The 27,706-nt window shown below is 33.7% G+C and overlaps 1 protein-coding gene and 1 pseudogene across 10 annotated transcripts; one reads left to right on the forward strand and one right to left on the reverse strand.

Annotated features, from left to right (window-relative positions):
• Positions 1-17,805, forward strand: part of LOC147512641 (polygalacturonase-like) — a 40,393-nt pseudogene extending 22,588 nt beyond the window's left edge.
• Positions 17,806-19,981: 2,176 nt separating this feature from the next.
• Positions 19,982-25,549, reverse strand: LOC147512642 (uncharacterized). 10 transcript variants are annotated; one of them, XM_086595656.1, is made up of 4 exons: positions 25,028-25,525; positions 23,406-23,456; positions 20,539-20,719; positions 19,982-20,375 (listed from the first exon to the last, which is right to left on the reverse strand). In XM_086595656.1, exons 1-4 carry the CDS (start codon positions 25,034-25,036, stop codon positions 20,128-20,130), a joined length of 489 nt encoding a protein of 162 aa, XP_086451782.1. In that variant the 5' UTR covers positions 25,037-25,525; the 3' UTR covers positions 19,982-20,127. The 10 variants fall into 10 exon arrangements, 2 of the variants coding, with proteins under 2 accessions (XP_086451782.1, XP_086451783.1); XR_015215040.1 differs by lacking the exons at positions 23,406-23,456; positions 25,028-25,525 and adding an exon at positions 20,802-21,414 and having other exon boundaries at positions 20,539-20,730; XR_015215042.1 differs by lacking the exons at positions 23,406-23,456; positions 25,028-25,525 and adding an exon at positions 20,802-21,413.
• Positions 25,550-27,706: the final 2,157 nt, after the last annotated feature.

Below are 27,706 nucleotides of genomic sequence, written 5' to 3' on the forward strand. Positions count from 1 at the left end.
TTTTTTTCATTGCATGCAATAGAAGATATTCAATCAAGGCTTCAGAAAGAGTTAACAAAATCGATAAGGTAAACAATTTCTTTTCCAGTATTTCTCTTTTATGATTCAACTGATGATAATATTAAAGTTTAAACACATGAGATATTAGCGTTTTTTAATTCAAAATTATATTGAACTATATTGAACTTAAGACCTGTATTAGTGTAACAACCACTCACTATTAACTGTTCGCGTGGGGACGGACCAGGGAGGACCGCATTTGATGGGCTTAGTGCTCTTAGCTAGACTAGACTTCAGAAGTTCTTTTCTCGTCCCATCGGTGCGGCTTCTTAGTCATCTCTCGGATTTCATGTTACCATGGGAAGGACCGATCACTACGCTTAGAGTATAAAGGCCCACAGGCTGAAAGAGTAATCACCGTCTTTTTTCAGCTATCCTTACCTAAAGGCCCCCGCCCGATAGAATGGGTAAATCGACTTTATACTAGGAGTCTCGGAACCAAAGAGATTTAGAGGCATAATCAAGCCTGGCCTCGATTCTATTATCCGGGATTCAATCCGGAAGAAGGAGATACTATGAAGCTCATTAATTAGAGCTTTGATTCAAAAGTAAGCTTCTCAATATTGTGGATAGACAAGTCTCGGTCTCCTTAGAAGCGGTCCCGCTTATCCATTGCCTTAAACCTTCCGACCCTACGACACCAGGTCTCTTGGGGGTATCTTCAAACCGAATCAACCTTTTTCCCTCTTCCACTTTCCTTTTTTAGAATTGCCTCGCCCATAGATGGGTGTAATATCGCCTTCATTACCTCCCCCTTTGCACACCGGCACTCCCTATGATCACAAAGTGAATATGCAACCACCGATATAAACACGCCAACGAACAAATGACCACATGAAGTAACAACCGGGTTCCTTAGCCACATCCAAACACACATTGCAATCAAAATTAAGCCATTCCATTCCCTTGCTCCTTTCCATCCCGTCTTAAATCCTCAACCACAACGCCTTACGTGACTATCTTTTGGGGACACACCATCCATTTCATTCAACCCCTCGAAACTATAGTACCACCACCACTACGAATCACTGGGCCGGTGCCGCTGCCGATGAAAATGCCGCACTCGAAGTCGACTCCACCCATAAGGAACCCTAGACCTATACCTCCTAACCCCTCAGTCACGATTCGCCTAATCAATCTCCTAAAACGAAACTCTCGGTATTGAAGAAGGTCTCAATGAAAAGAGCCATCATCAACCCCTCGATACTTAACGAGTGACAGGACCACCACCCAACCCGCCACCAATATTATCGGTATTATTGACTTGATTAGTAGTAGTAGGTGAAACCGAAAATACTTTAATAACATGAGTATGATAACCCAAAACCGACGCTTTCAATCCAACCCAAAGATGAACAAGATCGAAATGCTTAACCTCCCACCAAAAATCTCATTCATTCCGCGACTACTGCAAAGAAAGAAAGACTTCGCACCACTAAACCCCAAACATCTCTCCAACCAAAAATCTCATTCACAAGCAAAGACTCACTCCACTAGACCCCAAACCACTCTTCCACCAAAAATCTCATTAACGGATAAAGTGCAGCAGCAAAAAGACTCCACCCTCGACCCCAAACCACTCTCCCACCAAAAATCTCATTGATCGCTTTCAAACTCTAACGGCAAAGACTCGCCACACTCAAACCCAAACCATTCCCTAACGGCAACCCTTTCTCAAAGTGTTTCTAACAACAATAATGCAACTCTTTTTTCCAATCATTTGCATTTTGTTGACATAACATAATATACAAGTATATTACACAACCACGACAATTCAATAAAAACATTCTAACAAGTGTACCACCAAATAACGGGAGGCCAAAAATAATGCTCGACATTACTCGATTATATACTTTTCTAGAACATACAATGCAAATTAAACACTAATTAAGAAATTATAATCAATAAAGCAAATTAATAATGCGAAAAAAGATACTAACCTCGTGCAATCATTCTCGGTGAAACCTTTCTTAAGTAGACTACATCCGGAATCTCCCTTTTCTCCTGAAGACATTCGTCCCAGAAAATGTGTAGGGCTCGTCTCTCTTTCCCAAGAACTCAAAATCTATCTCATCATGCTTTGAGTTTTGAGATGATAGTTTAACATCATTTCGCACATTTGCGTAAATATAAGAAATTTGGAATACTTCCCAAGTGATTAAGTGAACAAGAACTTTTGGTGAACAGAACCACTTACATAGAAGGCATTGCAGATTCAGTCGCCTCATGCCAATCGGCAATCAGTAGCATATAGGTTCCATTGTTTCCACCGTCCCATCCGGGAACATAGCTTCAAGCTCCGACATTAAATCGACGCGTTTTTCCCGTGTTCGGAGCCCCGCCAAGTTTCTTCTATTGAAGACCTCACACAATCCATACTCGATCGTTACCTTGACCTCATTATCGACGTCCATGTAGTTTATGCGTTTTTGTCGACGGTACATAGTGCCGATACAATCTGTGAAGCCGTTTGTACGCATAACGCAAGAAAGGCGATACAATAACTCGCGGGATTGGTGCTGAAAGATTGTCCTTCAATTGTTTTCCTATGGCGAAAGCTCTAGCTTTACTCCGTGGTCCGGCGGAGGCGGATCCCATGGTCGCTCTCACTGTTGATTTCCAAAGTGGATCTTCACAGCCTAACCGATCACCATGTCTCATCACAATGATACCATCTTAATTTGCATACTTGAAGTGTCCAAACAAGTAAGACCCCTTTGATCAAACCCAAAGACTTGATACACGGATCCAAGTTAAACACTATCAAGACACTTTCGGGTTTTCCCAACAAAAAAGCAGAAACATAATTGAGTATTGCTCTTTACAGTCTTACCGGTGTATTTGTCAACGAGGAGTGAATCTCATTACCACCATTGAAGTACTTAATGTGATCAAAAGCCCATGTGGGCACATAGTTCCCTGTTAAATGTAACATGAATGCGACTTTCTTTGGAGCTGCACTCATTGCTCCCGATGCTAAGAATAAAAACACCAAACACAGAATCCCCATCAAGAAAACGACCATCTTTACTTCTTTTGGAAAAATAAAATGAGAGCTAATGTAACAAGAGCAATGGGGGTCTATTGTGGCTGCGTTTGAGTGTCTAATAACAACTATAATCAATTTAGTTTGAAAGGAAAGCTGTCATACGAGGGGGACCAGTTCCTTGCTTGCGTCGATTCACCCCACGGTTAAGGGTTCATGGTCATTTCAAGCTTTAGACAAAGAGAGATAATGGAGGAAGAGATATGACAAGACGGATTCAACCTCTGAATCTACTTCCCGCTGGTATTCTTTGTGCCTATATGGTGTTTACGGGTGGGACTAAAAGGTGTATACCTTCCCCTCGTCTTCGAGCTATTCGCTATTCTAAGGCGCCTTTTCCGACTAGAAAGGCAGGAGAAAGATGGCTACATATCACAGCTCTATACCGTCCGAAAAGAGGTACCAATTCAAATTTGAATTGATACAAGTTACCAGCTAAAACATAAGTTATAATTTGTTGGCCCAGCCCAAAAGTAATAGTATACTTATAGGTTTCTAAACCAGATAGCTTCTACCTAATTTTAAAAAAATAAATCTAATTTAAAATAAGGTTATTTAGTTTTAGGTCGTCCCAATAATATGGGTATTTGCATTGGACCCAAAGTTTTACGTTTCTTAGCTTTAGGTAACTCTATCGTTAGTTAACGATTCATTTACCAAGTTTGACTGTCTATTGTGGTGTGTATGGTGTTATGCCCTTTCAAAATGCAACAACAACCCTCACACGCTTTGCACGCGTGCCACACTATAAAATTCAAAATCCAAATTATAATCCATGATCCTGATAAAGTGGAGGTTGCAAAAAAGGATAAGCCCACTGTTCCAAAATATCAAAATTTAAGAGATATACAAAACTAAAAACCTACGAAAATTGAACTTCCAATCCCTTAGTAAAACATAATCTATTAACCTAAAAAAAACAATTTAACTACACATATCGAAAAACCAGGTAGCCTATTTTCTTCCTCTTCTCTATTATTTACAATTGTTTATTGACTTTATTTTATTATGTATATTGCAGATAATGGCGTATGAAAATTACAGCTTATGTAAAAAAAAAATGTTAAAGGAGATTCTAGAAGCGGACTTTAACATTCAACAAGATCCAAATCTACAAATACGTAATTAGAGAGCGGACGATTCAAAAAGCACTGTGACATTAAAGTTACCAAAAGACTTATTCTTTAACAAAGAAGACGTCATAGTTAAAGAAATTGATGGAAGCCCAACATATTCTGTTGCAAAAGCAGAGGATTCAGCAGCTTTTCACGCAATACAGTTTATAAAGGATGAACGTGATATGGAAATTGAAGACTTCAATTTCAAAGAACTTATAAAGAAAAGAATAGAAGTTGAAGAAAAACAGAATCAACTCGACATCCTCAAAAATATTATGCTAGATTGTTTGGTTGATGATAAACACAACAAAGATAAAATATATTATCTCGAAGAAAAAATTAAAGGAATGAAAGGCATGGAGAGTTCCATAATAAAGAAAAGAAAACCATGAGGATTAGTACTTTAATACCAAAACTTTATTATGTTGGTCACATAGTATTTTTTTAATGGCCAAGGTTTAACGCTTCTTATTTATGAAAGTTTGTCACTATAGAGTTAGTTAATTTTTAGTTTAAATTTATAATATAAGCACGCTCACTTTTACAATTCTACTACTTCAAGTTATATTGTGTTCGATATCAAAAAAAAAAATGCAAAGCAAAGATAACATATCCATATTAAATTTTTTGGATGTAGATGGAGGAGGAAAACACAGGGTACGAAATCAAAATTATATTTTTTGGATTAAGGTTTGTTTTGATATTTTACATTAGTACAAAACAACATGTAAAGCTGGCTTAGGGGCTGAAAGTTTACAAGCAGAAAAATTAAACACAAATACAAATCAAAGGAATTAACACATCAACATGTTTAATCAGTCTTAACTATCGTATGTCTGAACAACCTATATACGTCTTTCGTGGTTCTTCTGATTTCAGTCTAACCAAAGTGGGTAAGTATATTACATGGGATACAAATGCATTGAACTGACCTCATATAATAATTAATAGGAATCGAAAGCTCAAACAATATATTATTGAAAGAGGTTAGATGCATTATTTATTCGACAGAAGCTTCTAACCAACTCAATTTTTAAATTAAGTTACTTGGTCAAGCAAAATGCGTTGCTTATTCAGCCAAGTCTTCAATTTAGTTCGGATTTTATCCAATCATATCGTTAATAAATTTCACCAATTCCAATAAATTTCAACATAACAAACAACAACTCAGATGCAAATGCATTGAACTAACTTCAAAGAATAATTCACGGAGAATCGGAAATTGGATACAAATGCATTGAGCTAATATCAAATAATAATTAACAAAAATCAGAAACTAGATGCAACTGCATTGAACCAACCTAAATCGAATACTGAAACAAATTTATCAAACTAACCTCAAAAAATTATTAAAGAGAAATCGAGAAATTTGATGTAAATGTAACGAACTAACCTCAAAAAATAATTAATGGGAAATTAGAACATGAATGCAAATGCATTGACCTAAACACAACGAATAATTAATCTGGAAATCGAAAACCGATGCAAATGCATGGAACCCGACCTCAAAGAATAATTAACGAGAAATAGAAAAATAGATAAAACATATTGAACTAGCCTCAAAAGAATAATTAATGGTAAATCGTAAACTGGATGCCAATACATCGAACTAACCTCAAATAATAATTAACTAAAAAATCGGAAACTGGATAAAAATACATCGAACTAATCTCAAAGAACAATTAATGGAAAATTGGAAACTGGATACAAATGCATAGAACTAACCTCAACAAATTATTAACGGGAAATCGAAAACTAGATGCAAATACATCGAACTAACCTCAAATAATAATTAACGAAAAAAATCAGAAATTGGATGTAATGACATCGAGCTAACCTCAAAGAATCATTAACTAACATGAAATCATAAACTAGATGCATAATCGCAAATACAACGAACTAACGAAAAATCGAAAACGGGATACAAATACATTGAACTGACCTCATAGAATAATTAATAGGAATCAAAAGCTGGATGCAACTACATTGAATTAAGCTCAAACAATAATTAAAATGAAATTAAAAATATGATGCATATGCATCGAATTAACGAGAAATTGGAAACTGGATACAAATGTAAGGAATTAATTTAAAAAATAATTAACAATAAATCGAAAATTGGTTGCAACTGAATGGAACTAATCTCAAAGAATAATTGATGGAAAATTGGAAACTTGATGAAATTGCATTTAACTGACCTCAAAGAATAATTAACAAGAAATTATAAAACTGGATGGAAATGTGTTGAACTAACCTCAAAGAATAAGTAACAGAAAATTGGATATAAATACATTGAATTAATCTCAAAGAATAATTAACTTGAAATTGGATGCAAATGCATTGAATTAACCTCAAAGAATAATTAATGGAAAATCGAAAATTGTATGAAAATGCATTGAATTAAGCTAAAAAAAATAATTAACAAGAAATCGAAACTGTATGTATAGACAAGTGTTTGAGTGATAGACAACTACGAGTATATAGTTTGTCTTTTAAGCTATCACTAAGTTTTTGAAAAAAAAATAGATTTTAGTATGATCTCTAATTTATCATAAGTAAAAGTTAATAGATAAATATAATATTAATATATTTTTTTTACTTATTAAAGAAAAAATAAAAATATATGTTTTTTTCAAATCATAAGAAAAAAAATATTTTCATATAACGGCACCCGTTCGTAGGACGGGTTCGAAAACTAGTCTATATACTAAAGCAGAGACCTTTAAAGGAGAATTTTCTCTCTCTTATGTGGCACTCTAATATAAGAGTTAGCTTTTTATCTATCCTATATGACACTCTAATATAAAAGATAATATTTTCTAATAACCTACAATCTCACGTACAAAGAACCTCTTTGGAGAGTTTGAGTGTATTTCTAATTCTTATATTTTGAGAGTTTGAGTGTATTTCCAATTCTTATATATTTGATCAAATAAAAAAAAATACTAAAAAATAAGTGATTTGGAGAATGTAATTTCCTATAACGAATCAAACACTTTAAGTGTTCCAATTTTTATATATTTGATCAAATAAAAAAAAATTGCTAAAAAATAGGTGATTTGAACCTCTTTGGAGAGTTTGAGTGTATTTCTAATTCTTATATTTTGAGAATTTGAGTGTATTTCCAATTCTTATATATTTGATCAAATAAAAAAAATTGCTAAAAAATAAGTGATTTATAGAATGTAATTTCCTATTACGAATCAAACACTTTTAGTGTTCTAATTCTTATATATTTGATCAAATAAAAAAAAACTGTTAAAAAATAGGTGATTTGTAGAAACTAATTCCCTATTACAAATCATACAATTTTAGAGTCTATGATAAAGCACCGACTTATTTCGAATATATCCTTAACACGGCCTCAAAACATAGTTAAAAACAATTATACAAAAAATAACACCACAAACTACATAATAGAAAATGGGGGGAAAAAAAACCGGCAAAGCAATAATGACAAATATTTTAAAATATATATAATACTGAATGAAACTAACGACAAAAAAACAATTAATGGTGAACCAAAAACTGGATGCAAATGCATCGAACTAACCTCAAATAATATTTAACGGGAAATAAAAAACTAGATGCAAATGCAAGCATTAAACTAATCTTAAAAAGTAATTAATAGAAAATCAGAATATGGATACAACTGTATTAAACTAACCTCAAAGAATAATTAACGGAAAATCAAAACTTGGATGCAAATACATCAAACTAACATAAAAAAATAATTGTCAGAAAATCAGAAACTGAATGCAAATGCATTGAGCTAACCCTCAATGATTAAATTAATGGGAAATCGGAAACTGGATGCAACTGCATTGAACTAAAATCAAAGAAAAATTAATTATAAATTGGAAACATAATGCAAATGCGTAGAACTAATTTTAAAAAAATAATTAACGAAAAATCGAAAACCGGATGCAACTGCACTGAACTAATCTAAAAAAATAAACTAGATGCAAAATCTCAAGAAATAATTAACGGGAAATCGAAAACTGGATGCAAACTCATTGAATTAACCTCAAACAATAATTAACGGGAAATCGAAAACTATATGCAAATACAACTTGATCAAATAATAAACGAGAAATTGGAAACAATTAACAGGAAATTGGAAATTGGATGCAAATGTATTGAACTAACCGAAAAGAATAATTAATGAGAAATCAGAAACTGGATGCAACTACATTGAACTGATCTCAAAAAATAAATAACGGGAATTGAAAATTGGATGCAACTGCATTGAACTAACTTCAAAATATAAATAACGGAAAATCAGAAACTGGATGCAAATGCATTAAACTAACCTCAAAATATAGTTAGGTTATATGTTGTAGGAATGTCTCGATAAGTATAGTTTTGCATTTAAAATGGTGTTTATCTTATCTCTTTCCGTATGATTGGGAACTTTTTGCTATTCAAGTAGCTTTAATATATATGAATCTCGCCTTATTAGGCAATCTCACAAAACTTCAATTAAACTTCTATTATTAAACAACAAAATGAAGTTGAAGAGTTTTATCAAAGGTGAGTTTTTTTTTTTTTTTTTTTTTTTTTTGGAGAGTGAGGTTTTCACGTTATAAGAAATTTGGTTGAGTGATCAATATAATATTAATATATAATAGTTCTGCATATTTACAAATATTTTTCAGAATAATTAATATAACAACACCCGTTCGTAGATAATCTTTGAAAATTCCACATAATGAGTCATGAATAATTTAAAGAATAATTTATAATCTTCAATGATCCCACATAGTAAATTAAGCATAATTTACTTTTTATGTTATGTTTGCAAGAACACTACAGATGGATTAGTAAAAGTTGGTATTACACACCACATTGGATAATTATAAGAAAATCGGGAACTGGATTCAAATACATAATTGAGCTCAAAGAGTAATTAACGGGAAATCGGAAACTTTATGCAAATTGCATTAAAATAACGACAGAGAGTAACTAATGGGAAATTAGAAATTGGATGCAAGTCTTTGAAAAATATTTAATGGAAAATCGGAAACGGTATGCAAATACATCAAACAAACCTCAAATAATAATTAATGAGAAACCGGAAACTGGTTGCAAACGTATTTAACTTAACTCAAAAAATAATTAACAGAAAATCAAAAACCGAATGCAACTGCATTGAACTAACCTCATAGAATAATTGGTGGGAAATCAGAAACTAAATGCAAATGCATTGAAATAACCTCAAAAAGTAGTTAACAGGAAATCAGAAACCGGATATAATTGTATCAAATTAACCTCAAAGCATAAATAATCAGAAACTAGATGCAGATGTATTGAACTAACTTTAAAGAGTTATTAACGGGAAATCGGAAACTGGATCAAAATGCAATAAACTAATCTCAAAGACTAATTAACGAAACATAGAAAAATGGATGAAACTGCACTGAACTAACCTAAATGAATAATTAACAGGAAATTATAAATTTGATGTAATTGCATTGAACTAACCTAAAAAAATAATTAATGGGAAATTGGAAACTTGATGCAAATGCATTGAACTAACCTCAAAGAACAATTAACATAAATTTGGAAATTGGATGCAACTGCATTAAACTAAAATCATAGATTAACTAACGAAAAATTAGAAATTGGATGCAAATGCATTGAAATAACCTAAAAAAATAGTTAACTAGAAATCGGAAGTCGGATGTAACTACATCGCACTGACCTTAAAGCATAAATGTCCACTTTTTTAGCCTTCTCACATGAATAATTACGAGTAATTAGGAACCCAAAATGAAAGTGAGTTTATAAAAACAGACTCTTACATGTATACAAACTGTATATAAATTGTAAACTATCGAACTAACCTAGAAAAACAATTAACGATAAATCAGAAACTAGATGCAGATGTATTGAACTAACCTCAAAGAGTAATTAACAAAAGATTGGAACCTGGATGCAAATGCAATGAACTAATCTCAAAGACTAATTAATGAAATATCAAAAACTGGATGCAACTGTATTGAATTAACCTTAATGAATAACTAACGGAAAATCATAAAGCGGACGCAATTGCACTGAACTAACCTCAAATAATAATTAATAGAAAATCAAAAACTTGATGCAACTCATTGAACTAACCTCAAAGAATAATTAATGGAAAATCAGAAACTTGATGCAAATGCATTGAACTAATAACCCTAAAACATATTTGTATTATATGTAGGGGGAATAAATGTCTCGACAAATATAGTTTTGTATTTTAAATAGTGTTTATTATAATTCTTATATTGTGATTGGGAATGCCTTGCTATTCAAGTAGCTTCAATATTATCTTCGTCACATTGGACATTCTTACAAAACTTCAATCAAACTTCTATTGTTAAACCTAACAATAAAAAGAAGTCGATGAGTTTTATCAAGGTTTGATGCTTTCTTTTTATAGAGAGTGGTGCAAGAAATTTAAATGAGTAATTAATATAATTTTTATATCTCGTAGCTATGCATAGTTGCTAATATTTTTTTAGAATAATTTAATATAACGACTCCCGTTCGTAGGACAAGTTCATGTGATAAATCTTTTCAAGTGGGAGTAGTGTATTCTTTAAGGATATGGAAACAATCAATCTATTTTAGTTATTTGTACACATTAGTACGTAGTTTAACGGTGATGATTTACCGTTAAATTACCATAAATCTAATAAAACTATTATACAAGCTAGATCGAGTTTAAGATAATTCTATTTGAAAATTGCGGATTAATATTCTAAAACACAAAGTGAAGAGGCTATCTCAATTTGATCCTTTAGTTTCCAAGTACTTCTGCACTATAATCGCTGCTCATTAACGTATTTCAGTTTATTTTAAATAAAAATATAGTCTGATTCGAAAATTTGCCACTAAATCACCATAAATCTAAGAAAACTATTATACAAGCTAGATCGAGTTTAAGATAATCCAATTTGAAAATTACGGATTAATATCCTAAACCACAAAGTGAATAGGCTATCTCAATTTGATCCCTTAGTTTCCAAGTACTTATGCACCATAATCGCTGCTCATTAACGTATTTCAGTTTATTTTAAATAAAAATATATTCTGATTCGAAAATTTGCCACTAAATCACCATAAATCTAAGAAAACTATTATACAAGCTATCTAGATCGAGTTTAAGATAATTCAATTTGAAAATTACGGATTAATATCCTAAACCACAAAGTGAATAGGCTATCTCAATTTGATCTCTTAGTTTCCAAGTACTTATGCACCATAATCACTGCTCATTAACGTATTTCAGTTTATTTTCAATAAAAATATATTTTGATTTGAAAATTTGACGCTAAATTACCATAAATCTAAAAAAACTATTATACAAGCTAGATCGAGTTTAAGATAATTCTATTTAAAAATAACAGATTAATATCCTAAACCACAAAGTGAAGAGGTTATCTCAATTTGATCTCTTAGTTTCCAAATACTTATGCACCATAATCGTTGGTCATTAATGTATTTCAGTTTATTTTCAATAAAAATATATTCTGATTTGAAAATTTATGTGAGACATTTTGTAAAGCCTTTTTAGCACACAAAATATTTAATAGATCCCGGATTAAAATATTTTAATAGATCTCGGGAGTAGTGTATTCTTTGAGGATATGGAAACAATCAATCTGTTTTAATAATTTGATAGATATTTTAGTTATTTGTATACATTAGTACGTAAGCCGAGCGGTGATGATTTACCACTAAATCACTATAAATCTAGGAAAACTATTATATAAGCTAGATCGAGTTTAAGATAATTCCATTTGAAAATTACGGATTAATATCCTAAACCACAAAGTGAAGATGCTATCTCAATTTGATCCCTTAGTTTCTAAGTACTTATGCACCATAATCGCTGCTCATTAACGTATTTCAGTTTATTTTTAATAAAAATAAATTTTGATTTGAAAATTTGTCACTAAATCACCATAAATCTAAGAAAACTATTATACAAGCTAGATCGAGTTTAAGATAATTCCATTTGAAAATTATAGATTAATATCCTAAACCACAAAGCGAAGAGGCTTTCTCAATTTGATCTCTTAGTTTCCAAGTACTTATGCACTATAATCGCTGCTCATTAATGTATTTATGTTAATTTTCAATAAAAATATATTCTGATTCAAAATTTTGTATAAGACATTTTGTAAAGTCTTTTCAGCACACAAAATATTTAATAGATTCCGGTGTATGCCCGGGTCTAAAGTCTAGTATGGAACCTAAAACCAAGATGGATTAGAGATTTAGAGCCACTTCCAAACTACACCAGTGGAAACTATCACATAACTGGAGGCAAATTTTAGCGCTGATCAGACTTGATCTGCCGCTAAACATGGTGCTATTCTAAACCAAAAAGAGCATGTATGGAGCGAATGTAGACAATCATTTGTTCCTAGCTAGACTAGAAAACCCTGACCAGATCTATTATAGGTTTGTTTAGTATTTTTTCTGTGTCCATGATATAAATCAATTTGTCTCACATGTACTCTATTTATATATTTAATATAATTCACATTTTTCTTGCTAAAAATAAACCCTGAAAGTATCTGATATATGATTATTATCTAGAATGCTAAATGACTTGTGTGTGATGCAGTACGTGTTGGGAGTTTGGGAAAGGTAGTGGATGAAGAAGGCGTAGAGAATGTAGTGGTGAAAAATGTGGTATTTAATGGTATTACAAATGGATCAAGGATCAAATCTTGGGGAATACCAAACAAAGGATATATATGTGAAAGGAGTGGTTTTTAAGTAAGTTGTGATGAATAACGTCGAAAATCTGATTCTTATTGATCAAAACTAGTGCCCTCACAAGAAAGACTGCCCTGGCAAGGTAAATCTATTTATCTAACAAAACAGGGAGAGTGGGAGTACAGATTCCATGTCATAAGGTGAGACGTGGTCGACACACCCCCTAACCATAGCCACTCAAAATTCATGGAGGGTAAATTAAAAAGCTTTTATGGGGTGAGTTAAACAGTTTTTCTCACCTCACCCACCCCCACACAAAAAATTCAACGTTGCACAAAATTTTTATGGGTTGAATCTTTTATGGGCTTGGAACCATGAGCATGGGCTCAATTAAAATTTTTTGTAATAGTGGGGGTAGACATCCAAAAATCAGCCAAAAGGCTGGGCTTATAAACTGTTGGGCCTCCAAATTTGACATGATACTGCACAATTGGCTGACCCAATTGATGTTATTGGGCTTATGGATAATGGGCAATTGGGCTAGCCTTGCGCCGCGACGAGTTGTTTCGCGCCAAAGATGCACATACACCTTGTGTCGAAGGCGTGATGAGTTGTTTCGCGTGGGCGTGGCGGGTTGCCTTTACCGGCCCGGCGCGCGTTTTTTCGCGTCAAGACACGTGTTTCGCACGCTGCGACGCCTTACCGAAGGCCTGGCGAAGTTGTCGGGTAGCGGCAGCGCGTGTTGTTGAAGTCTCACGGGTCGTAGGCACGGGCATACCCTAGGCAGGGGGCCCAAAGGGACCCATCTGTTTTATGTGCGTACGCCTTGCACCGAAGGTGATGAGGCAATGGGTTGGCCTTGATTGGGTTTTGGCATCTTACGCTGTTGTTTCGTGCCAAAGACGTGCGTACGCCTTACGCCGAAGGCGTGACGAGTTGTTTCGCGCCGAAAACGCAAGTCGAACGTCGGGGTAGCGCCGCAGGCGCGTCGAGGTCTCGCGGGCCATAGGCACGGGCATACCATAGTAACTATATAAATTAAGAGTGATTTTTTGCTCCCTACTATATTCCCTCCAAAGGCTCCAAGCCCAATTAATAAACAACACTTGTCAATTATATTGGAGATTCAGCTACCAACATATTTCTTTAGATTTGCACTTCCGATTTTACTTTTAGAATATTGGTCAACAATTCATTATTTAGTTATTTAATTTAATCAAAAAATTCAATAATTATCATTTGAGCCCCGATAAAAAAGAGATTTATGGGGAATCACAATAATCATGAGTGGACATAGAAGATGAAAAAAAATAACACTTGAAAGATCATTTCATGTTATTTTTAGCAAATATTTTAGATTTTCTATTTAAATTTTGACGAGAGCAAATTGGTAAGTCTAATAAAAGGGCAGTTATTGGTAGTTGGATTTCAAAATATTATAGACATGTGTTGCTTCTTGATTGGGTTTGGGTCCCTTGAAGGAAATATGGCTAGGAGCAAAAATTCACTCATATATAGTTTATGTACTTAGAGCATATTTAGGAGTGATACTTTCCTTGCATCAAACACCAAATTTCCAATAATTTGGTGTTTTTTCAATTTTAGGAGAGTCACATGTTGATGAAAACAACAAAAAAACACCAAACCAAACACCAAACCGACCAATATTTGGTTCCAGCTTTGGTGTTGTACCAAATCTCGCTCTCACGCGGTTTTGGCAAAACCGCGCGGTTTTTCCAACTCCGCATGGGCTTGGGCTGCTAAGTGGGCTTCTATGGCGCGGTTTTGCCAACACCACTTGGGCTTGGGCTTCTATTGGCGTGGTTTTGCCAACGCTTCGTGCGTTTTTTCTAAAAATTAGGAACTGTGCATTGAAGTTCAAAAATTAAGAATTGTGCATAGAAGTTAAGAAATTAATAATTGTGCAATTGAAGAAATTAAGATTTGTGATCCAAAATCTAAGAAATTAAAGAAATTAAGAATAATGCAATCCAAAATCTATGATTATGATCTAATATCCAAAATGATCCAAAACCTATCATATTACATAAAATTTATTTAGCTCTCTTCTTACGCCTCTTACCACTCGATGCCTCTCCTCTCTCTATTTGGATGTTCCGAAGCTGCTCCTCTAAGTTCCTAACCTGAGAACCAAGATCTTCTCTGTCTGCACGAATGTTAACTACCTCAGCTTGAAGTTCCTCATATCCCTGATGTTGTTGCGTGTACACCTGCTGAATATCCTCATACGCTTTTCACATCTAGTCATACGCACGTTGGGATTGCTGATATGTTTGAGAATATGCATCCTCTCTTTCTTGGCTATAATGATACATGACAGTCCTCATCCCATCAAACATATAAATCTGGTTCTAATATCTTTCCTGAACCTCAGCCTGAAAATCTAAGAAAATACATTGTGAGTACATATTATATATATAATGAATAAGAAAAATAAAATAACTAAACTCACCGTGGTATACTAATCAATCTGCGGCTCTAACTCATGGCAATGAGCATGAGGCACCTTAAGAATGGAAATATAAGTAGCCTCCCCATCAGGTCCACACACGGCAAACATCTGAGGATTACTGGTAGACACAGGAGCTGGATTATATGCATTCAAAGGTTGTGGGTTGTAAATAGGCTGTGGCGGATGAAGAATACGTAGCTCACGTCTCATCCCTTCTAGGCCCACAAACTTGAAGTTGTTAGCCCGACTAACAGGGGCAACAACGGACCCATGGAGACACGGTTCCACCATCTATAATACTGATCAGCAGTTTGCTCAACAACAAAAGAAGACACATCTGGCCAAGGACCATAACTGACATGAACTTCATGAACTTGAGTTCTACTCTACAACTTCGCATCACTAACATCTGGCATGGGAGCACATGGAACTCCATAACGTCCAGTCATCTATCTCTAACATCTGTTGCCATAGTACCAAATCTTACAGTCACGTGCGGCAAAAACAATTCTGTGATGTGACAACACACAAGCATGCTGAACAACTGGATCGTCAAAGGCAGTAGACAAATGCCAAGGTCTCCACTCAATAGATGACAATGATCTAATATTAATCTGAGCACGAGCCATACAGACATTATTTCTAATCTGCCCTTGTTACGAGTCAAGTGAGGCCCTGACCAACTAGCAAATCTTGGGCGAGTATCAGCAATCATGTCTATGTTAGAACAAAGACATCGAAAGTACTCATAAAACCAAATCTCTAAAAGTCCTGTGAATCCTGCAATCTGAGGACTTCTACTTTCAATTCGAATGTCTGTGAAGCTTTATCTAACGCCGATATCAATGTGGCATATACTGAGCTACCAAGGTCATAATCTATCATATTATGCAAATCAGAAACATAAGCATAATATCCAAGTCGTACCGTAGAATGACCATTTGGAAATAGAACATGCCCAATAGAAAACATAAAAAAAACCCTAACATACACATCAGCATCCTCACTACTAGGTAGAACAGTCAAAGCTAACTCCGCTCGTGTATCATGATCCAAGAGGGGTTCCATATATGCAGTCTTAATATGAGATAGCTTAATACCAGAATAATCATAAGTATCCGCATCCAAGCGAGGAAAACTCATAAGCATACTACCCATATTCTCATAATTTGTATCAAAAGGTATCGGTTGGCCTATACCGATACTCAACCTAGAAATCATGGTAAAGTCTAGTGGTGTGAATCCTAACTCCACACAAGGAAAATGAAATGTATGAGTTGTATTCCACCATCTTTATACTAAAGCTATAACCACTGCCCAATCAGCCTTCTCATAATCAACATCAACCAAAAGACCCAAAGGTGTACACAAAATACTATCTCTAATATATACAAACTCATCCAAACTCTTAATAAACTTCCACCACTCTCTAACACCAAGTAAAGCCGATCTAACTCGGTAGTCAATAACATGTTGATATTATGAAAATAATAATAATGCGTATAAGATAAATAATTAATGGGTCCAACTCAACTAATTAATGCATAATATTCAAAATATTTAATCAAAACTAATTAATTACCTGAGTATTAGCCACTGCACCGACACGTGTTTTGTATTACGTGTAGAAGACACAACTTGCATATCAAGTGCTTCATCGGGATTAAATTGCCAATCGAAGTCGTTCATTTGATACTCAAGTACATACGGATGTCTATCAGTCGGCGCGACATCCTCGGCTTCTTTTTCCCCACCGTCTTGTATTTCCTCGGGTTCTTGTACCTCTCCCCCATCGCCAATGTCGTTTGTGTACTGCCAATACACATCGTCATTATCGTCATCACCCTCGAAAGGTTTAAAAGGATCCATATAAAATTTCAAGAGTTTAGGTAGGTTTTTGTTTTTTTTTTACTAAGGAGAGGGTTTATAATTGAGAGAAAAGTTGAAAGTGATTGAACAGCGCGGTTTTGGTCATGTATATATAGAAATAGCACGCGGTGTTGAGAACATCGCGCTGTTTTTGGAAAACCGTATGGGCTTGGGCCTGTCACATGGGCTTAAGTGGCATATTGTTGGGAAAACCGCATGAACTATTTGGCGCGGTTTATCCCAAAACCGCGTCATTTGATGTCGAAAATTTGATGTTGCTCCTAAAGATGGTTGGTGTTTTTTTGGTTTGGTGTTTGATTTGGTTCAAAATTTTGGTGTTTTTTCGGTTGCTCTCCTAAAGATGCTCTTAGTAACCATATAGTTAGATGACATACTTTTTGTGTCTTTGACAACATTTTGGGATACAAATTAGCGATGTCATGTTCTCAAGAATAAAAGGAACGTCATCAACCAAAATTGCTATGAAGTTCGACTGCATGCAGTACATCCAGGGCCGGCCCTAGGGACAATCCACACAGACGGCTGGCTGGGGGCCCGAAATTTGGCCCAAAATAAGGGCCCCCAAGTCGACAATCAGTTGGGATCTACTGTTCTTTGCAGTCCAAAATTCAGCTCTAAATTTGGCCCAATATGAAGTCTTTAACAAATAATAAACCCGCCTGTTCTTTTTTCAACAAATAAAGCCCAAAAACCACAACAGTAAAATCATCGCACTCAATCCTATTCTAAGTAGCAGACTTGATTAAACTACTATATATATATATATATATTTATTTATTTATTATATTATTTATTATATATATATATATATATATATATTTATTTATTTATTTATTAGGTTTTTTTTGCACTTTGAGACTATGACTCAATTCTGGTCAATCAATGCAGATGTGGCCACCAGAATACACAACGTGTCCGTTCATTTCATTAGGTGGCACAAATAATACATGTGAGAAGCATGTGATGTTGGTTTTTATTTTTATTTTTATTTTCTAAAAACTAAAAATTAAATACCAAAATTCAAATCCAGCACTCAAAACCAAAAATCACAACTTCTTCTCTACAAAACCAAAAACAAATTCAACAATTTCTTAGGTGATAAAAAAACACAAACTTTTTGGAATGAGACTTGGTCAACAAATTGGTGGGTGTCGAAATGGGGTTGGAATTATTATTTAAAAGTTCTTTATACAATTTCTTGATTTATGAAAGCTTATGAAGATGAGAAACTGCGACGCGATTAGCGGATTTGATGTTTTGAGGAATGGATAGAGAATGAGAAGTTTGTAATTGAAGATAAGAAAATTTGAAAGATGAAATTGTAATAAAAATAGTGGAAATTAGGTTTTGGTAATTGGGATTTGTTTGTTTTGGTGAGTGGAATTGGGTTTAAGTGCTACAATTTGGTAGTTGTTAGTGATAATTTCTTATTCTGAAAGAGAAAGTGGGGAAGGAGAGTAAAAATGTGGTCACATGCCTCATGGGTTTTTTTTAGCTGGTGTGGCATACCAAACAGACGTGACGCCACATTAGTAAGCAAAAATAACATGTCAGCATTTTTTTACCGAAATTTGTCCCATGGTCGTTGTCTGAAAGAAAATTTATTGTACAATGTACTGCAGTGCAAAAAAAAAAATAAAAAAAAATAGGGTATCTAAATTGCAAAAAAATGTATAGTACGTTGTACATTTTGCCTATTAAGTGTTTGCAAAAAATATGACTTATTTATAAATTTTGTTATCCTTCATCGATAAGGGCCACACTTTAGGAACTCGCCTAGGCCCCCAAAACTCAGGGCCTCCCCTGAGTACATCTCCATGCAAAGGGATCAATCAATGTACAAAACATATAACTCACGTATCATCAGGGCAATTCATCAGAATCCTTTTGTCAAAATGTTCATGGAGTTGCTAGTGGTGCTGTTTTTCCTCCTAGTTGTAAATATAAGAATCATTTGTTGTAAATATTTTTTCCTTCTTTCCTCTCTTTCTGTGATTCTGTTGTAAAGAAAATAAATTCAATTCATTCTTTCCCGACTTCCAGTGCATTCTCGTCCAGTTTATATAATAACACAAAAGAAAAAGATACCAAACATTTTATGTGATATATAATGCTAGTTAGCGCTTGTCAGAGTCAAAACTGGAGAAGTAGTAGGCCTGAATTTGTAAGAGTTATAGAATGTCCTCGTAGAACTTACTTTAGGTTCACCTGAAAGTTCTAATGTTGTAAAAAGATCTTCCCAAAAAAAAAATGAGAGTCAAAACTGGAGAACAAGACGGCTTAAACGGCAGCCTAGTAGGTTACTACACATCCTCTTGCAGAATTATGTAATCTTAAAGTATTCAGTTAGCAAATTCTGAAGATTAACAGTTCTTTCGCTTCTCCTTCTTGAGGAAAACAATTTAGTTTTATCAGTCCAGGCAACACAAAAACATTATTCTCTGTCATTTGCTTGCTGCTATTGCTGTTGGTCAAGGTCGTATAATGCAAGGTCCAAAATATCAAATTTCTTGGATCGGTAATATCATGGGAATGGCCGAAGGTGTGTAAAATTGGTATATAAATTGGAAATATTAATATCCATTACCTGATTTCCAACATATCACCAACAACATCAGCTGTAAAGACATTTTTTTTTCTTATCGTTTCTTTTAGTTATAATGCTGATATTCCAATATACATCTCTAACGACTCCAAATTTTATATTCAAGTACTTCACATTTACCTGGATCGTAAAGTGCAAAAATCACACAGTCAGCAAAATCCTATTTTATATTAGTTTGGTTTTGACTGGTTAGAAGGCTCGAGGAAGACATCAATTGGCTTCAACCAAAAGATCCACGACCTGTCGGTTGCCTTGCAATTGGTGATGACCTTGACCAACTAGCTTCAGAAAATAGCCGTCTGCGATCATAACCTACGCCCCCGGCCAGACTAGGGAAGTCAGGTTCTAGCGATGAGGTAGCCCCGGCGACCACCCTCTCGCAAGTGTATCGGCACATATCTTTCAGAGGCCGGTGCCTCACTTCTAAGCCCTCTCGCAAGTGCTTCTTCCCTACTTTCCCTTCTACCTCTGCAAAAATCAAAGTTTTAACAATACATCAGACTATCGCAGTGCATAAAAGCACCCTTATTACCAATTCTCGGATATGTGACTAATCAAATAAGCTGGTTGTCCATTAGAAAAATAGAGTATTAACACAATATTGGAGCACTTAAAAGAAAGAAGAATATACCTTTACGAGTCCGAGCTTCCTCCTCTTCATGCACCTTTTTCTGCCTATCCTCTTCCGTCCTTAAGAAGAATAACATCTTCCGTTTAGTCTCATTTTGATTCCGAATTTGACAAATACTTTCCTCCTGTAATTTGCTAAATTCGGCTTTACGACACCTGAAAATTCTATCCTGGAACATGATCTGTAATAAGACTAATAACAAAAACATGATTAGTGAAAGCCGCATACAAAAAACTACAGATCATTATTTGTAGAAGACCTACATGGAAGAAGAAGTAGCAAGACCTACAAACAACACCCTCCCCCTTCTCCCCCAAAAAAACACACAGAATGCCAGAAGTTCCAGAAAATAGACCTTCGTCAGAGGGAAAGAGCAAGAGATGACCAGCATTGGGGCCAATGGAGTTGTTTATATGAGGAAAGCATCTATATGTGCCTCTAAGAAAGATCGAAGTCAGATTCTTTTAGTTTTTCTTTTTGTTTCTTGTATTTGTAGGATATCTCATCCTTCGTGTAATAGTTTTTTCTTTAGTAATAAAAATTCTCATTTTACCGATTAAAAAAAAATATTAGTCAAGCCCTTGTGAACATTGGGTTGCATCCATATTATTCTTATCAGTATACCAAAAAAATCTTCCCACAAAATCAGATCACCAAAGGCCAACAATTCAACTATTATATTAGTGGAGATAACATAAAGCACTAGCCAATTATATATAAAACCTAGACTCAGCCTAATTTGCTTGCATGTTCTAGTGCATGCAGGTAACCTATGGGAACCAATATATAGCACAGGAAAACAACAAAATCAACAAAGAAAAGCAGATGATAAAGCAAGGTGTGGACCCAAAGCCCAACTTTTGCCACTGTAAACGAAATGCATAAACAAGCTTTTTATAGATGATATAGAATCCACACAAAATAGAATTCATTTCCTTACTTTCAAACAGATGATATAATTACAAAAACAATTAAGAAAAACAGATAAACGGGTGTTTGTATTATAGATTCACTACATTAAAGTATAACTTAGAAGATTATCAATTCATTAAAAGTTAGTAATATCATAGCTTATAACCCACACATGGGATTAGTAAAATTTTATTATAGCTAATGAAGAGAAAATTTTGGGGAGAAGAGAGAACAGCTTAATAAGTTTCTGCCTTCTCTCACAGTCTCACACTGTTGATATTAGGAAAAATAGTCGGTTTACAATATGGAAAACAAACAAAGAGTTGGGATTCTAACAGGGTAATATAACCCACACATGGGGTTATAGATGTTGAGATATTTTAAATAATACTAGTAAACGGGCACGTGTGTTGCATGTGTTACACGAAGACGGTGAATTTTTATTTGTAAAGAACGAGACTAAGGTATGACATGGAATGTTAGCCACTGACACAAAAGCATTGCACAAAATAACATTTGAACTTGCACGTGTTCTTGACTAATTTATCTGGCCATCAACATTAAAATAAAGTATGCTCAGGATTAAAGTTTTGAATGTAATCAAATAGCATACTACTCTAACAAATACCAACAAAGATTTGCAATTACTTTGAAATCAAATATGCTCAAGCAAATTCTGTGCGTAGTCCTTACAAAGAAACTATAATAATTTTCTTGATCAGCCTTGAAATGAAAAAGCCTATCAGGTTTTCTTTCCAAATTGCTTTATGAATACAAAGTGAAAGGGTCCGACAATGAGCATCTGGTAGAAGACGATAATCCACAAAAGTTGTTAGAATCCAAGATAAGACTGATGTTCTCCCTGAAGTCCGCTGCTACTAATCTGTTGAAGTTGATAGCGGAAATCGAATTCGATCTTAAGGTTGTCACACATTGGTAAATGATCATCATATCCAGTCAGTAATTGATTGTAGTGTAATATCACTGAACTAACGAGTAACGAATGAGGGAAAAAAATGATACCATAAGTAAGGATAGAAAATAAACATAGAAAATAAACATGTAACAACTAATTGTAATATTCATTATTGCCAAACATCATGTCTTGGAAAACCCACAATTGGCTTGAGAAGCTGAATCGATTGGTATGCGTTGTCCAAAACTCAAACAACCACATGATCAAAGGATGATCCGTGAGGAGGGCTCACATCATATGCACCAAAAATCTTGCTACATGTACTGCTAACAGAAAAGGATAGCATATCTATTTAAATGAGGAAGATATTTGTTACATTATCCGTTTTATTGAGTATACCTATATCTATTTTAGCATTCAAAAGAATTTAATTGTTCGGGACTTACTATTTTAGCGCAGAATATTTAAGCACACTGCATAAATCCTGAGTTTCCTACCTCCATAAATCCAGAGGCTGCTACTTCCAGCAAAACCTCTCTTTCTTCTTTATGATTGATTTCCCTCTTATTTGACTAAATAGATTGGTAAATGAAAATTCGAATTATAGAACCCAGACTTCTCAATTTACTTACCCGACCTAAAATTTCATTTATTTAAATTATTAAGCGAAGGGCAAGATGGGTGCTGAGTGTAAAGATCGAAATAAGAGAATGATGAGTACATCCTTGACTTGGTTTGTCTATATCTCAGAAAAGAGGTGTAAAACCACGATGATTCTAAATACTTCCGCGAGAACAATCCAATAATCACCTAGTCAGTCAAATATATTGGAATTACTATTGGACCTCTATTCAAGAAATTTAAAAAAGAGAAATCCTCAATTTTAAACATGAAGCTAAAATTATTTGTCAAGGTTAATATTAGCATTTTGAATTGAACATAAGCTTTTATTTGGTAGGTAAGTTCGGTTTGAACGCACAATCTGAATCATGAAAAAGAAAAAAGAAAATAAAAATAATAAGAGTACTAATAAACTTGCCTGGCATTGCTTAGACACAGACCATGAAGTATCATTTGGACCATCCCTGGACTGAACATAGAAGGCAGAGATGACGCCACTAACCAATCTTTTCGTAAGCAATAGAAACAATTAATTCAGAGCTTTGAACTTCAGAACTTGACAAGTATATACAGACCTAAAACAATTTATTGTAGTATTATTAAAGCTAAAAATGTATCATAATTTCCCTTAGTGAAGAATACCACTGAAAAGATGACCAATGCAAAAGCAAAAAGGAATGAGTACGTCAAAAAAACAACAAACTAAGAAAAAAAAAAACAGATATAACCAAAAATTAGTAAATGAAAATGCCGTCAGACCAATGCCAACTTTTTTCATCTTTGTTTTGTTGAAACAAAAATTCTTAGTACCAGGTTTCATGAATGACTTGAGTACATTTACTTAAAGTACAGAAAAAAAATACTTGACCTACCAGGTTTCATGAATGACTTGAGTACATTTACTTAAAAGTACAGAAAAAATACTTTACCTTACCTAGGTTACATTGGCACGGACACGTGTGCCCGTATCTGACACGGATATGGAGTGTAGGACACGGAAAAATATCAAAAACTAAGGTATATCACACAGAATATGTGTCCATGTGTATCCCAACAACACACGGATATATCCGACACATTATTTTTGAAATATGGCGTGTCCATGTAACATAGGACCTAAATAAACTAAACAACTTTGGAAAATTGCAATCGCAAACAATGTACTGCATGTGTTTATCATTCACCAACTATTTATTTATTTAATGTGTTGACAATAAATAAACTTACCATTTACTAAAACTGTTTAAAACTCCGATCCATAGTCAGTAATCACGGCCAACAAACATAGCTAGTAAATTAAACACGGCAAAAAGTTCGGCACGTCAATTATTATCCTAAGATTCAATACTTTTAAATATTCAGTCCAATAAAACGCTAACGGTAAAAATAAATATATATATGTTTTAAACGGGTATATACTGAATATATTTCTTTAAAATTCGCTATATATTTTTACATTTAAAATTTTGATATATAAATATATAACGTTTTTATTTTTATTTTACAATTTTATTCATGAAAAATAATACAAATATCATTTTATTCGCCAAACCTTATAATTCGTGAATAATTCGCTAATAATTAGCAATTATAAGCCCGACCCAACCAATTCGCTAATTAAACCGTGCATTCAAAAATTACCGAATTATTCGTTTTATTCGCCAAACCTTATAATTCGCGAATAATTCGTGAATAATTCGGCGAATTACTAGCTATGCCAACAAATACTAACAGGGTAAAAACTTAGAATAGAATAAAACACATAGGAACAACAACTTGGTTGAAATTTACGCATGACAGATAAAAAGTAGGTGTTCTAGGTAATGAAATTGTTGATATTAAAGACATCAACGAACGTGTGAAACACTGCAGAACATGTGAAACACTACAAATGGAATCACGTACCACTGTGTAGGCACACGATTTAAAGAAATGCAGGAAAATAGAAATTCAGGAAGATGAAAAAATAAAGAATACCGTTTAAGATCAAATTGAAAGTTAAAGGAAAAGTGAAATTAGAAACATTAAGATCAAACTAACCTCTTCCATTGAACAGAGGAGTGAAATCGGAATTGAACTATGAAGGATAACAAATCGCTCGAAAGGAATGAGGGAGAGAAATTGTTGGAGATTGGGAATAAAGGGATACAAAGAGAGAGATTAAGAAATCTGGAAAATTAGAGGGTAGAAGACGAATGGTTTAGTTTTTCTAAATTGGGGTTTAAAGATTGTAACATTTTTCTAACATTACTAATTTGCCCTCTCACTTAAAGAGTTCCGAAAATTTAGGGGGTGAAACTTTCGGGTACCCTTTTGATTTAAAAGATTACCAAAATCAGGTTATATAAGATTAATATAAGCATCAACCTCTAAAAACGGAAAAAGGGTTGAGTTCTGAAGGCACAGGTATGTTAAGTCAGTGATTGTTGTGAGTGTCAAAAAAACTGGCAATGCCGGAGGTACCTAACTGACATTATTGCTGAAGGCACGGGGTATTCTTGTAACATCACAAAGATTAAAAGAATAATTTGAACAGCTAGTTCATTTGCCAAGAAATGGGCCTCAGCCCCCTCAATCAAATCCTGTTATATATAAACTCCCCAGTCACGAGCGTATATGTAAAACCTCCCTATTATTTAGGCCTTGCCAAATAAACTCCTCGTTTTTGAAATTGTAAGCGATTTGCGGTCTAATTTTTATCTCCTTAAATTTTTGGTTTCCTATTATACCCTTTTCAATAAATCAAGATCGTTCGGAGACAAACTACCTTTTTCAATAAAGCAGCAAAGATTCTTCGTTACACTAAAAAAATAACATTGATTTCTTGTGATATAAAATGGGTTCATGGATAACCATATTTTATAGGTACAAATTTGAGTGGTATATATTCAAGGTGGGGGAGAAGTTGAATATGCTCACTACGTATTTGTGGAAATGCCCAAGAGGAAAATAAAATGAATGAAAGCAGTAGTGTTGCAAGAGGAAAATAAAAAAGCGCAAGCCGCAATTGAACTAGCAATTGGCACTGTACCAAATTTTTAAATTTGAACAAACATGACTTCTGATTTTTCCTGTGAAAATTTATATTTACATAGTTGGTTAACATGATTTATTTACATATGAAAACTGTCATTTGCATAGTAGTTATTGAAACTGAACATGTTTGTAAATTTGAGATAACGTATGAAAGTTTATATTTTCATAGTAGTTAACATATGCAATTTTATATTTACATATGCAAACATATATTGTCATACTAGTTAAACTATGTAAAGTTATATTTACATATGAAAATTTAGATTTTCATACTAGTTTAAACTATGCAAATTTGTATGTACATGTGAATATTTTGTTCTAGAAAATGGCTACCTGAAAAGAAGATGAGAAGATTAACAATAACACTTTCTTCCTATTTTATAATTTTTTTTTTTTTACATTTGACTGCATTTATTTTCATACACGAAGATGAATAACGGATACCATTCATGCATTACCATTGTAATCAACTAAACTAATCATACAACATTAGCTAGATTGGTACTATGCAAACGTAAAATGTATAGTAGTAGTACTATACAAACTTAAAATTACATAATACCACTAAAAAAATTTTAATTTGCATAGTTTAACTCTCCAATCTTTGTGAAAGCTAGAACCAAAAGAAAAAGGTCCCTAACAAACCCAAATGACCAAACACAAGTTTTGTTGGAAAACTTCTACAACCAACGAATTTTAACCTTCAATATTTAGTATATGGATTTCTCTACTTGCATAGGTTATCAACAACCCCAATAGAAAGTTTAACCTAATATATAATGAGAGAAGATTTAGAAATTGAATTCTCTTTTGTTAATTATCTTCAACTTGTTTTCGATCTTCAAAATTTGTGGTCGGAATATGAATACTAAACAATTGCAATATATTAACAGTAATAGTACAAAGATAAACTCCCGAAGTTATGATGGTTATCGAAACAACTTTGAGTCGGTTCCACCCACTTATTTTTTTTTCAATTTGAATTTTTAAGCCTTTTTTTTTAACTATGCTTGTAAGACTTTGATTATGTGTAGTGGTTGTGTTTCTCTAACATTGTCTTTGTGATTGTACTATCGTGAAACACCATAAACAATTTTCCAAATGGCATTTCTTTCAGCTTCAATTCACAATATGGTCATCTCTAAAAGTTTCCTTAAAATCTTGCACATGACCCCTACTACAAAAGCTATGAATTTCTTGTACACCTTCTTGTTTACATTCTCTTATAATAAGAGAAAACCAATTAATAACAAATATCATCTAGGAAAACTTTAAAATGCATAAATGTATTACTATGCAAATTTAAGAATGCGAAGTACAAATACTATACAAATTTAAGAATGCAGAGTATAAATACTATGTAAAGTTAAAAATACAGAATAAAACTACTATGCAAAGTTAAGAATGCATAGTAAAATTACCACCACACATTACACAAACATGAAAAAGCAAATAAAAAATATTGTGCAAATTTAAAAATGCAGAGTAAAAATACTATGCAAAATTAAGAATGCAAAGTATAAATACTATGCAAAGTTAAGAATGCTAATAATTACCACCATACATTACAACAAACATGAAAAAGCAAATAAAAAATACTATGCAAATTTAAGAATGTAGAGTAAAAAAACAATTACGAAAATATAAAATGCATAGTAAAACTACTAGATACAAAACATAAAA

Source organism: Coptis chinensis, chromosome 3 (assembly GCF_015680905.1).
Source record: "Coptis chinensis isolate HL-2020 chromosome 3, ASM1568090v1, whole genome shotgun sequence".
Lineage (NCBI taxonomy): Eukaryota > Viridiplantae > Streptophyta > Magnoliopsida > Ranunculales > Ranunculaceae > Coptis > Coptis chinensis.